The 13729-nt window shown below is 38.6% G+C and overlaps 1 protein-coding gene across 1 annotated transcript; it reads right to left on the reverse strand.

Moving 5' to 3' along the window:
- Positions 1 to 872: 872 nt before the first annotated feature.
- On the reverse strand, positions 873 to 9415 carry klhdc4 (kelch domain containing 4). Its single transcript, XM_084396555.1, has 12 exons — positions 9152 to 9415; positions 8974 to 9065; positions 8812 to 8890; positions 7927 to 8025; positions 7574 to 7710; positions 5719 to 5811; positions 5176 to 5338; positions 3120 to 3198; positions 2787 to 2995; positions 2297 to 2708; positions 1878 to 2000; positions 873 to 1253 (listed from the first exon to the last, which is right to left on the reverse strand). The coding sequence occupies exons 1-12, from the start codon at positions 9248 to 9250 to the stop codon at positions 1081 to 1083; spliced, it is 1758 nt and encodes a 585-aa protein (XP_084252681.1). The 5' UTR covers positions 9251 to 9415; the 3' UTR covers positions 873 to 1080.
- Between the last annotated feature and the right edge of the window lie 4314 nt (positions 9416 to 13729).

The raw sequence follows: 13729 nt of genomic DNA on the forward strand, positions 1-13729 counted from the left end.
AGCGCCTTTCATTTAGAAACTGTGATTGCCGCCTGGCCATCCTCTTTAGCTTTCTTTAGCTCAAAGTCTTGAGGAAACTTCTCATTAATGTTTCAAAAAACACAACAAAATTTGTCGCTATTATCTCTCACATTTCTAAAATTAGCTTTTTGCCACCCCGTCCTATTGCTTTACTGGCGGCAAGAGTATTTTGTAGTTTTTCCTTAAAAAAAAAAGTTTTTGTTAACTAAAACTATTAAATTTGTTTTGATTCATTTAAATAAAAGTTAAATAAAAATCTTAAACGAAAAATAGAAATCTTGATCAAATGAAATTTAAAAATATGATAAAATGGAAAAAAAATTTGATAAAAGCTCATTTAAAATATTAATACATATTACAATAGTATATTAACAACAAGACTGCTTTTATCCTTATGACAGTACACTTATTTAGCTTTTTTTTTCTGATTTCATTCCTATTAGTTGTGTTTAGAGCGCTCAATGGCAGGAAAGTACAATAAAAAGACAAAAAAAGGTTTCCTAGTCAAGCTACTTATGATAAGGAGTAAAAAGTTAGGGTAAAAGTTGTTCAAAGAGAGTAACATTCACTAAGCTTTCCTTTAGTAGACGTTAATATCTCTTTGACTCAATTTGTTCATGTCACGTATGTGAGAATATAAAAAATATTTCTTGAAATATTCACTTTTATAAATCCCTCTTTGATAATCACTAGTCAGCGATAATGGCACTTAAAGTAAAAAAAAATTGTTTTACCCACAAATGGCTTCCAAATCTGTTCAGAAAGGGTCATGGAAAGCAGAGAAAACAAACAATACTAAATGCAAATAATAGACCTACTGTGATGGAGAAATAATAATAAGGACAAAATGGTGAAAAAAGGGGTAAGGCCGTGTTTTATAAACATTAGAGTCAGAACAACATGCTTTAGCTGCTTTTAAAACTCAAACACACATCCATTCATTCTCTTTTGTTCACTTTCTCAGACACACACACACACGAGAACACATATACATTCTCTTTCTCACAAACAAACCCTTTAATTATCTTAGCACACACACACACTTATACATGTTTAATCTCATTCCTGATCCTCAAAGACCACCTTTGCCATGGCGTGGGCGACCTTTTGTACTTTCTTCTCTTTGGCATCAGGACCCATGTTTGCTCTTGCCAGACCCAGCCAATACTTCTCAGTCCGTGTTTGATAATCCGCAAGAGCTTCTCCGGGATTTACTGGGGGATGGTCCGCATCTAATAGAGAGATACAGAGAAAATGTCAACACCTGTTCAGATTACCTCTTCCGGCTTTCTTTAAAAAAAATCCCCAAAATATACCTTTTTGTTCACCTCAACAACTTTGGTATTGACACTTGATGTTCAATGTAAAATCTGGGACCTGAAGTACTGAAATGGAGATACTTTGAACACGAAACACCCCTGATAAGGACGATGAGGCAACAAAGTCTCTTTGTTTAGCGTGCTACCCAACCATTAGGCAGCCACAAGCTAACAATCAGTGATGTTATTACAACTGACAAGCGAAACAGGCATCTAACAATAATGAATTTAAGCGAGAAGGACCCCAAAGCAAAACACACAGCTCTGGTTGTCAAAGAGGATCAGTGGATGTTGATCTGGGTCTTGGCAGCTAAACCCTTGGTCATGTCTACCTCATGGACCTGACCCAAATCATGGCCTTGATCATTAAAGGAAAATGTGTGTGTCCAGGGATGGGCTTTGAATTGCTTAAACGGGTATAAAACAGATTATTTTGATCAGTTTTGAAAGTAAAACTTACTATCAAAATACTTTTCCCAGTCATAAATGTGTATGAAGAGAACTTCAAAATTAAGAGGACAGTGGCAAAATACATACCTTCTTCACCATCCTCTTCAGATTCGTCCTCTTCCTCATCATCTTCCTCCTCATCACCTCCCTTTGCCTCCTCTTCTTCATCCTCCTCTTCCTCTTCTGATTCTTCCAGCCACTCCTGCGTCTCTAAAATAAGGAATTTAGCGCTCGAGTGTCTCAATATCAAAATACTGTTGGCACACTTGTTGCCACTGAACATTTATATGTGACGAAGAACTTTTATCATTCTCTGAAAACTGTGGATAAAAACCTTTCAACAACAGAGCACTTAAAAGAAAAACTGAACAAAATAGAAAAACCTCGAAATATACAAAACTATAGATAGATAGAGACAGACAGACAGACAGATAGACAGATATAGATAGATAGATCGATAGATCGATAGATTAAGGTAAGGGAATTCTGGGCCTCTTTCCACTTACTGGGGTCCATTTCCACTAGGACGTCCCACAGGTCCATCTTATGGAGGTCCAGACTGTAGAGATCGCTGAGGGTGAACTGTCGATCTCCCACCTCAAACATACCGCCATACAAGTACAACTTGCCGTGCTTTACTGTTGCCATGGAGCTAGAGCGAGGACAGGGCTCCACCAGGGAAGCCATTGCAGCCGCCTCCACCTCTTCATCATCCTCCTCCTCCTCCTCGTCCTCAATGTCCTCCTCTGCCTTTGCGGCTGGAATCACTTCCTTGATGGTCATAACCGTTCCGTCCTCGGCGACAATCTCTTTAACAATCTCGGTGGGACCCTGTGCCTCCTCTTTCTCCTCTTCAGTTTCATTCGTCTGTTCTACCTTCGCACCACGGCGCCTCTTCTTCTTTTCTGACTTGTTGCCCTGCCAAGAAAAGTGTAATATATATATATATATATGTCTCTATTCAGGGGCTTAACTAAAGCAAAACGTCACACCAACCTTTAGCTGGGCAGGAAACCACCGATTTTTGTTGATATCATAAAAGTAAAGGTCATTAAAGAAGTCTCCTTCCAAAGACTCCTCATCTTCCTCATCGCAGACGCCACCGAAGAGGAGCGCTCGGCCCCCGGGGCCCACAGCCAATGAGAAGCCAGAACGAGGAGGGGGCTTCACTCCTGCAGGGTTCACTCGCGTCCATGTCCACTTTTCTGCAGGACAGGGGCCAAAAATCATGAGCTTCTCTTTTTCTCAGAAATGGGAAAGTGTATGGAGAAATGGAGAGAAAAGCAGCCCACATTAAACAAGCGATCACCGAGGCTCTAATTACGGTACCTTGCTCCTCTTTGCCTTCCCTCCTCAGCAGGAACATGTCAGAATGGATGGTTCCTTTATCCACATCCTTCTTCGCTCTCTGGAAGAGAAAAGCGGCCATTACCACCTACGTCTGTTTACTCTTGTGGGTTTACTCAAGGACAAGCTCCTGGAAATGACAGAATGCCTTGCTCTCTGTGTAGAGCAGTTGAAGTTGGCATCAACATGCTCATGCAAAGCGAGGCTAAACACAACATAGCTTACCTAATGATGGACAAATAAGGCAAAAACATACTTTTAAATGAATTACACAAACTTGCATGTTAAATATGGAGGTGCTGAATATCCCCATTTTAAGCCTTTAAAATGAACAGCCTTCAATTCAATTGTCATGTTCATATTTTGTTGCATAACATTTGAATAGTTGGCTGTACAAATTAAGGCACTGTAAAATAGTTTATGTGACCAGACATCAATAGGATTCTATAATAATGCGGCAAGTTGCTTAGCAACTATTACCATGATTTGTTAGACATGTACAAAAAACACAGTATTCCCACAGTACATATACTATAGTAGGACCACTATAGTAGAAAGTGAATATAGTATTTTGATATACATAAAAATACTGTGATCAAAGTTGAATTTTCCAGTCTTCAGTGTCACATGATCCTTCAGAAATCAATTTAATATGCTGTTTTCCTGCTCACTATTATCAATGATGAAACTTTGTGCTGGTAAATTATATTATATATTTATATATAATATATTATTTATACCATGGTCTGTCTGAATACTCGATTCTGATTGGCTGGAAGGTGTGCAATAAAACCGTATGTAGTTCCAAGTCAGTTGAATCACCATTCTATATTAATGCGCTGTTTTCATTGAAGCGCACACACACATACGTAACATCACACGCACACAGAAAGCGTAGCGCACGCACAGAAACATTCAGAAGCACAGAAACTTGTTATCAACGCTGCTCCACGACTTTTAGTAATAAAATAGTTTCGCAACTGAATCGCTACATATTTCTCAGCAAGGAAGGGGGATACATCGCATTTTTTGAAGTAATTAAAGTCATAGCTTCGTTGTTAATGGAGAGAGAGACGCTAAACAGACACAGGTACGCATCTCTCTCTCTCAATAATTAATTCAAATAAATGCTATAATCCATTCATTCAAATAAATGTAATCTTACGCACTACTTTATCTCTGTGTCTGATTCAAAGCAGAAAGAATGCTAGATCTAACGAGTTGTAACTGCTTTGTATTGTTAGTTACAATGGACAAATACGTAAATGAACTAATTTTACTTGGTCTCCGCGTTGCCTGGACAGAGAAACTCATGTTTATTTGTCAGCAAAAGCTTTGCGTCATCAGCTCTCAGGGCTTTCGTGAAAACTACAGATTGTGCATTTTTAAATCCCCAACCACGGACAGTTGGATGACTCGGATAGAGAGAGAGCTTTTCCCCTACGTTTGGCCTAAAACACTTTGTTCATGATGGTCATCCAGTTTGAAATGTTGAGTACAAACACAGAGGCTTTTCTGATTCTCCATCACAGCGTTCTCTCTGTATTTCTGATTCTTTGCAGCCTTTAGCCACTTCCTACAACATGCTGGATCCTCACTGGAAACCGAAAGTAACTCACTCCGCTAAACATTTACTCTATAAATTCTTGCACCCAGGAACAAATCGACACCATTATGACTAAAAGTTTTCTAAGAAGTATTTCCTACTAAAGCAAGGCGGTATTTGACTCTGGTCAACCATATCCATAGCAGTCTGGTGGGAGTGGCCTCGGATGGCAACATGCCCAGTGAATTATGGGTGTTGAAGTTCTTACCTATTTGGCAAAAGGGAAAACAGCAGCCTTTTTTTTTTCTCTGTTGTCTCTAGTCAGGTAGCACCGTTTTTTAAAAAAACAAAATGTTTTGGATTTCTCCTGTATATGCAGACTAGTTTTATTGAAAGCCCATTTTGCCAGCAGTGAAGAACCCCTTTAAGTGTAAAATCTGAGTTATCAATTGCAGTGTGAATAAAATCACAGTAATAACCAAAAACACATACCGATTTAGAGTATCCGCCATAGATGATGACGCCATTGCCGTCGGGAGTGGGGGTCATTTGACAGGCTGAACGTGGACAGGGGCCGGTTCCTGTGGGCTGGAGACGGCTCCATGTCAATGTGTCCAGGTTAAATGCATGGATATCATTGTAATAGATATAATCCCTGTAGAGCAGAGAATAGAGAATATTCAAACAGTATTAATGTTCATTTGAATATTGATTTCCAATAAATGTATATATATATATATATATATATATATATATATATATTTAAATCGAATATTCAAATTAACTTACTATATTATTAATTCATATTATTATTTATTAAATAAATTCACAAATTTCCAAGGTCATCTCATCTAATAAATAAATACATTCACTGAATATATTAATTCATATTCTTATACACATTTTTTGGAGCCTGTAGCCAGGGACGCAGATCTCATTCCCGCTTCAGGGTACAACAAAAAGTTAAAATGTTCCTTACAATATTGATTTTAATAATGACAAGTTGAAGATGGGGACCTCTGCATCTGCCTGTACCTGGTGCTCTCATGGAAACCTCCAAACACAAGCAGCTGTCGTTTGCTCAGGACCATGCGATGTCCACTCCTGCCAGACGGAGCGCCAGGAGCTCTGAGAGGACAAAGCAGACATATTTCAACAGGTGGTCAGGATGCCAAGTCTGAAGTCAATCCTGTTAGTTTAGGGATAACCTCTATAAACTCTAGTCACAGCATGACGACAAAACAGTGGACAGACGTCTTAAAGTCCCTGCTGAGCTTCCATAAAGAGTAAATACAATTAGACTTCCAGTGCGACAATGAATAAATGGATTGTGTCAGAGTTGGTTTACTATCGAGATACCATTATTTCCTTTTTTACCATTATCGTTGTTTTTATTTTTCTATTTTCCATTTTCATTTTAATTAACATTTTAGTTATTTTGTTGTGTGTTTTGTCATTTTTATTAGGTATTGCTTTTTAAAAATGTCTATATAGTTTTTTTTTTGTGTGTTTTTATTTTAGTACATCAAAAGTTATGTTTTTTTTATTTGATTTCAGTTAACATTTATTTCATGTAAAAAAAATATTTATTTTTTGCTCTTAGCTTTAGTTTTAGTTAGAGTCACCATAAAAACAAAAATCAATTCTTATATATTTTTTATTTTATTAAATATTGCAGTATTTATTATACATTTATAATACATTTTTATCATTTGGGTAGTTGTTTTACTTGTTTTACATCAAAAAGAAAAAACTGTTGCAAATTCCGATTCATGACGACTTTGAAGAACTTTTTTTATTTAATATTTAATTTTAATAATGTTAATATATAACAATATAAGTTTTGCGGTCCATGACACCATTCAAAATAAAGCATCTACTTGTTCCTGATGCTGGTATCATTCTGAAGTCTCTACACAAATTAGTAAATGAGCCGTTTAAACAGGCTCAAAGTGAATGTTACTTCACGCTTCAATTTATTTTTCCATATGTCTTGTCGTTGGCAAACACACATGCATGGAGTATTTCAGAAACTGAACAAACATCTGTATACTGTATACAGTGTCGACAGTGTCAGTGATAATAATGGGTTATATTTGCATTTGACGCGACGCATCACTCACTTCTAGTGTAGGCAAGTGAACATCAGAAGTGTGGTGTGATGATGAAAAACGATTCGCCAATGTCTTGCTCTGGAGGCAGGCATATGCATATGTATTTGCCCATATGATGTCACAAATCCCACAATATCCGATGTTAAGCAGAAAAAAGCTATATTTTTGCTTACTATTATGCTATTATATATTATATTATGATGAAAGAGTTTTCTGTTAAAACGGTGTCGTGTTAGCAGCCCGTAAGTTAATAACTAATGATCGTTGTGACGGAAGTGAATCAATCAAAACTAACTTTAGCTGGACAGTAACTTTATTCTAGAGCTGCTATAAAGCCAAAACAATCTCTGTTACTTCAATTTCCTATTATCACTGTAAAGCCACTTTGGAACAATCTACATTGTTAAAAGCGCTATATAAATGAAGATGACTTGACTTGAAGATTGCAAAAACAAACCTTTAAGTAGTATCACATCACATGCACTAAAGAATTTTGATATACCGGTATATTATGGTACTGAATGATTACCTTTTTATCAACTATAGTATTGAAGATAATAATAACAGATAAAAAAAACTTGTTGCTTGTGTAAATAGGTTCTTTTATGATGTCATGTTCTCTTTAAGCACATTTTAACAGCTTTCGGCTTGCAAAAACTAAATATGTGACGATTGTGTCTAGATATTAGCTCAGATTGCATTGTCTTTCACTTGTAATACCTTGTTGAGTATTGCGTAGTCCACAGTGAGTTTGACAAAAACAAAACAGTACTTACTTGATTTGCTCCCATGTGCGTGTCCCCAGGTGAAGCACCCACAGATCTTTATAGTGATAGAACTGCTCACCATCAGGGGACGCAAACTCCCCCCCAAATATCCACATCTGCCCCCCACCCTGGGGAACTACCACTGCCTGCAGGGAGATGGAGAGAGAGCTACAGAAATATGCTTGAGATCTATGATTATTATGTAAAGACAGTCTGACCCCTGGTGGTGAAGTCTGTAATAACATGTCCTTCATTACCTAAATAGAACATGGTTCCTTTGCTGCATCATTCTTTTTGTTCATACATTTTCTGTCACAAAATAAATATTATTTTTACATATTTCAAGTGTGTTAAAGAAGTACCTGTTGAGCGCAGCGTCTTGGAGGAGGGTTCGGGATCTCAGCCTTCACCCAGGTGTTCTTCTTAATGTTGTAGAAGAATAATTCATTGTACAGAAAAGTCTGGAAGAATGGAAACATTTAAAGTGACATCAAGACAAGGTTTTTTTGGGAAGGATATAGTTTGCACATATTAATTATCAACCAAAGCCTTCACAGTTTCCATTTATACACATACTATATTTTAATTAATAATTAAAAAAATGTAAGTCTATTAGTACAGGGGTTTTCAATCTTTTTGATGCCACAATCACACTCAAATATATACAACCTCATGCAACCCCATCCTAAAACTTAAAAGCCAGCTATATATTTTCATGTATAAAGACAAAATGTATATATTTATTATTCGGAAAATATTTCGTTTCATACAATTGTTTTTTTCCTACACTATAATACTGTCCTGTTAGATGTGTTATTTATTTAAATAATTTTGTATCATTTTAATAGAACTTTTATTCAATTTTATTTAGGCTAGTTAGTCATCTAGTTTCATTTTTTTTAGTTATTTTTAAAAAATGTCCCTCGCTGTTTTTCTCTGAAAACCCCTGTGTAATGAACAACTGTGGCATTTGCTATAAACTATGGTTTCATTTACAATGACACCGTTTTGTAAGGGATATGTGACCTGTGCTGGAAAATAAATTGGTATCTGGATTTCTAGTTGGTCCAAGCTGGTCATTACCTGGTACACCATCTTGTACCAGCACCAAACCAGAATAAGGTGGTCAAGATGGTTTTTGGAACATGACAGCTGATTGACCAGCTAATGACCACCATAGATCAGCTAGAAACCAGCTCCAAAGCATAGCTACACATTCACCAACAGGCGTGCAATCAAAAACCTACTTTCTTCCCATTGAAAAATTCCCCTCCGAATAAAATCAGCTCGTCTTTTTCAGGATGCGCACATAGAGAGGCGTTCAACCTGCGGAGAGAACGAGCTGTCAGTCAAATGTCACAGTAACAATCACGTGATTGATTCACACCTGTGTACACATGAACGCGCACCTGGGTGACGGAGGGTCACACGCACTCTCGATCACCTGCGTCTTTTTCGCGTCCAGAGACTGAAATTCTGCTATTAAAGCCTCTAAATCCTCCTATTTCAATAAAACACAGAACAAAAGTATTGTTTTCTGACATGTATGCTGGTTTAGAGTGTTTGTGTTGGTATAAATTCCCTCACCTCTTCTCTTTTCGATCGTTTTGACACCTTCTTCTCCATTTTGGCGGCGGTTTTCTCCGCGCCTTTCACTTTCTTTTCTTTTTTACCCTTTTTACCCATTTTGAATGCTTTAGAGAACGCAGAATGAAGTAAGCGTGACAATTACAGCCACATGGAGATTTAAATGAACTACAAGACGGACGTATGATATAGCCTACTTCCGCCAACAACACGCTCGATGGTTTGTTGTGAACGCTCCTGCGCTACAGCGACACTTGCTGGTCTGGGTGAGCTGCTGTGAATTGCAGTAAACTGTCCAATAGTAACTTGTTTTCACTGATATATCACAAATACAACAATGTCTAAAACTAAACATCTCTAAAAATGGAAATAGCACAGAAAAAATCTTCCTACGTCTTGGAACGGCCTACTGCACAACATCATGCAGCAAACAGCAGGGGGCTTTGGTCATATATTATATGGATATAGTGTTTTAGAATTCGCTGACCCAGAAAAGGTCATATAAATGCCAAATCATATATGAATATGAAGCCTCTACATTCCCCTGAACAATGTGGAATGTGTTAACAGAGTGAACTGATAAGGTTTACATTCGTTTACCATGGGACCACTCCTACGGGCCCTGACCCACATGAAGCTCTGTTTCCCATCCTCCTCATAACTGTGACACTAATTAACATATATGTCCCATGCAAAGCTTTTTCCATAATAATATGTGGAATACAGAACAAATATTTTATCGAAAGTCAAATCCATTATAATGTGTTGACTCGACAAACAAAACAATGACACTACTCTGTTACGCGGCACGTTTCAGTGTTACGTAACGGTCCAGGAGGCCAGAGGAAATTAAAAATGATCTGAATCTGTGAGACATATCCTCTTGTACTGTTGACATTCAGGAGCAGAGCAGAGGAGATATCCTTATCAGACAGGCACTCTTATTTATTACTAGTCAGTACTAGTGCAAGAGAAACTGTATGAAATGTCATTGGTTTTCTTTACACACCGTGGAAACAGTTGGCCTCAAAAAGTGAAAAATGAGACCATGAATATAGGCTTTAAAGTGATCCTAAAAAATGTGTTCACACAAGCAATTTTAGTGAGTATAACAGTGCATATTTTGATTTTAAAATCTCCCAAGCAAAGTAAAAAACTAAACTAAAAACAACCTTGGTTATAGTAGATATGGCGCACTGTCCCTTTTAAATCTTTCTAACATAAAGAACAAATAAAAGTCTGTTGCCAAGCACATGACTACTTGAATCTTTCTTCCAGTCACCTGACCGCCATTGTGAGGGTGGAATTGTGACCTTCAGTGAGATTTTTCTAATTATGTGTGTGTGTGAGCCTCTCTGCCTCCAGACTTCCAGTCATACGTCTCACCCCCACACCTTTTGACCTCTGTCTCTCCACCCCTTCCAATCCCAGCCCCCTGTTGGTTTTTTTGTTCAGCCATGCATTTTCCGTAAAAACAAATGGTGCAGAAGGACACGAGGCCTGTCAGGAGTGATTTCTCTGCTTCATTCCTTGTATATGAGTGCACAACAAGCAGGATCACTGAGGACATATATGATTATTTCCAATATGTTAAAGAGACATGCTGTATACTTTTTAACCTTTATCTACTTATCATGTTAGTCTTAGTTTTGCACCAAAAACAGACCCTCTTTTTACCCTTAGAAGGCTGTACTTTTAAGACTTCTTTATGTAAAATGATTGATATGGGTGGCTAACTTCCGAACACCGACATAGTTCAAGTTGTTTTATCAGAAACTTGCTAAATACTTAAAGGGATAGTTCACTTTGAAATTAATTTTTGATATGTTTTAGCTTACCTCAAGGGCATCCAAGATGTAGGTGTCTTTGTTTCCGCAGTAGTTTCAATTCAATTCGCCTTCGCTACTGCAGTTCATTCGAACGAAACCGTAGCCAAGGCGACATCTATGTATATATCTATACCCGCCCGCGCCGTCAGATCATTTGGACGTGTGCTGTGTTCAAGAGATAACAACGTTATAAATACTGTTCGTTTTCTCACACAAACCGCTCGTTTCGTGTCTTAGGCCATCAATGTGTACTTATGATGGGGAATTGTTTAATTTGGACGATGGGGAATTGTTTTAATTTGGACTCTGTGCTTGTGTTTTGAGACAGTGACCATCGACCTGCATTATATGACTGACAGACAAGAACGGTTTGACCTAAAAATATCAAAATTGAAACTACTGCGGAAAAAAAGACACCTACATCTTGGATGCCCTTGAGGTAAGCTAAAACATACCAACATTTTATTTCAAAGTGAACTATCCCTTTAACAAGTGTTGATATGTAAATGTGGGTGGTCATTTGTTCAAATGTCAACATATTAGTGTGGTCTTGTCTCGTGTAACCAGACCTTCAGACTGATGGTAGAAGGTCTGGACTCCATCGCAGCTTTCATTGGCCGAGGACCGCCCAGAGGCCGTCTTATTGACATGTACAGCAACCAATCACAGTTCGGTCCCGGATGACCTACTACTTCCATTCAATTGACACTTTACAATCCCATGAGGCCACTGGAAGGGATTTATTAATGGAAGTGAAGCGACGCAAGTGACGCCGGTACGTCACGTGACAGTAACAACATGGCGAATGTAGTGCATCCGAATTTCATTCATACTACCCATGTTCATACTGTATAGAGCATACTATGGTCACAAAGTAAATTCAAATTCAAATGTAGTACGTTCTCGGTATGCGATTTTGGACTCAACTTTGAAACTCCTGAAGTGTTTCCAATTTTGTGTGCCATATGCATCAGACGTTCAACCAACGGTCCTTAGGCGTGATGTATGAGGCTGAGACTATAGTGTGCTCATGGTTGACATTATGATTACATTAGCATATTGCTAAAGCTAACTAGACACTCTAAAATCTATAGAGCAATTAATGTAGTGTAAAATAGTCCAATTAAAATTAGACTAACAATAGTTCTACAGCATTTATACAGCATCTTAGTTCGTGTTAATTTCAACATTTACTAATGCATTATTAAAATCAAAAGTTATCTGTTAAGATCACTTAATGTACTGTGAACTACAAAGAAGAACTTATGTTAACAAATGGGACCTTATTGTAAAGTGCTGGATAAAAGTGTCTGCTAAATGATTAAGTGCCAATGAGGTTTGTTCAACCGGATGGAAATTTCTACCTCAGAACACAGAGAAAGGAAAATAATATTTATTGGTCATAGAGGTTTAGTAGTGCTTTGCTCACAGTCAGACTCAGAGCCACGTCAGTGTGCCTGAGGTAAATAAGAGGTTTGAGATCCTGAAATATATTCAAGGGCCGCCTATGTTTGCTAGAAGGTTACAAGCCAATCACAATAACATGAATCACCTCACTGAACACAGAACCGGAATTGTAACAAAATTTGTATGTTTTTGAGAAGTCTCTTATACAGTATACTCACCAAGGCTGCATTTATTGGATAAAACATACAGTAAAAACAGTATTATTGTGAAATATTATAACAATTTATAAAAGCTGTTTTCTATTTTGATATATTTAAAAATATAATGTATTCCCTGTGATGCGAAGCTGAATTTTCAGCATCATCACTCCAGTCTTCAGTGTCACATGATCATTCAGAAATCATTCTAATATGATGATTTGCTGCTCAAGAAACATTACTTATTATTATCAATGATGACAACATTTGAATAGGTTTAAGTGAACAGCATTTATCTGAAATAGAAGACCAAAACATTATAAATGTCTATAATTGTTAGGGTCCGGGTGAGGAAGGAGACAAGCCAAGCGAAGTACCAAAATAACAAAGGTTTATTTAACTGGAGAAAACTCAAAACAAACAAGAAACAGTGTGCTGGTGCACAAACAATAACCGACACAGACATGAGTGAGAAGGGGAACTAAATACACACAGATGAACACAAGACAGGTGATGCAGATAATGATAATGAACAGGTGGGTAATGAAGGGAGTGAGTTCAGGTGTGGAAACAAGGAGGATTCTGGGAACTGTAGTGAAGACAAGACGATGACAGACGGTGAATGTGACATTACTCCCCCCTCCCCGAAGGCGCGTCCTTGCGCTGTAAAACATCCTAAGGGGTGGGAGGGTGGGCGCCCTGGAGGCAGATGAAGGCGTGGTTGCCCAGGACAGGAAGCCTCCAGGGCGGAGCTGGCTGCTCGGGGAACCAGGGCAGATCAGGCTGTGGGCGTGGCCACGGCGGAGCTGTCGGACCCTTGGGCATCCATAGCGGAGAAGACCCCGGAGGCAGATGAAGGCATGGTTGCCCAAGACAAGAAGCCTCCAGGGCGGAGCTGGCTGCTCGGGAACCAGAGTAGAGCAGGCTGTGGGCGTGGCCACGGCGGAGCTGTCGGACCCTTCGGGCGGCCATGGTGGTGCGGACCCTTCAGGTGGCCATGGCGGTGCGGACCCTTCGGATGGCCATGGCGGAGAAGCCCCTTCGGGTGACCGTGGCCCCTCGAGTGGCCAGGACGGAGCTCTATGGCCCCCCCCAAAAAAAATATTTGGGGAAAGTCCCGGGTTTTAACACTGGACAGGAAGAGG

The sequence above is a fragment of the Rutilus rutilus genome (genome assembly GCF_951802725.1).
Source record: "Rutilus rutilus genome assembly, chromosome: 23".
NCBI lineage: Eukaryota > Metazoa > Chordata > Actinopteri > Cypriniformes > Leuciscidae > Rutilus > Rutilus rutilus.

Excerpts from the sequence above, each read along its gene's own strand:
- klhdc4 (XM_084396555.1), bottom strand. The coding sequence starts at position 9,250 with ATGGGTAAAAAGGGTAAAAAAGAAAAGAAAGTGAAAGGCGCGGAGAAA. Across the intron at positions 2,996-3,119 it reads GGAAGGCAAAGAGGAGCAAG|AAAAGTGGACATGGACGCGA; the intron begins GTACCGTAATTA and ends CCTGTCCTGCAG. Across the intron at positions 2,001-2,296 it reads CCTAGTGGAAATGGACCCCA|AGACGCAGGAGTGGCTGGAA; the intron begins GTAAGTGGAAAG and ends TCCTTATTTTAG.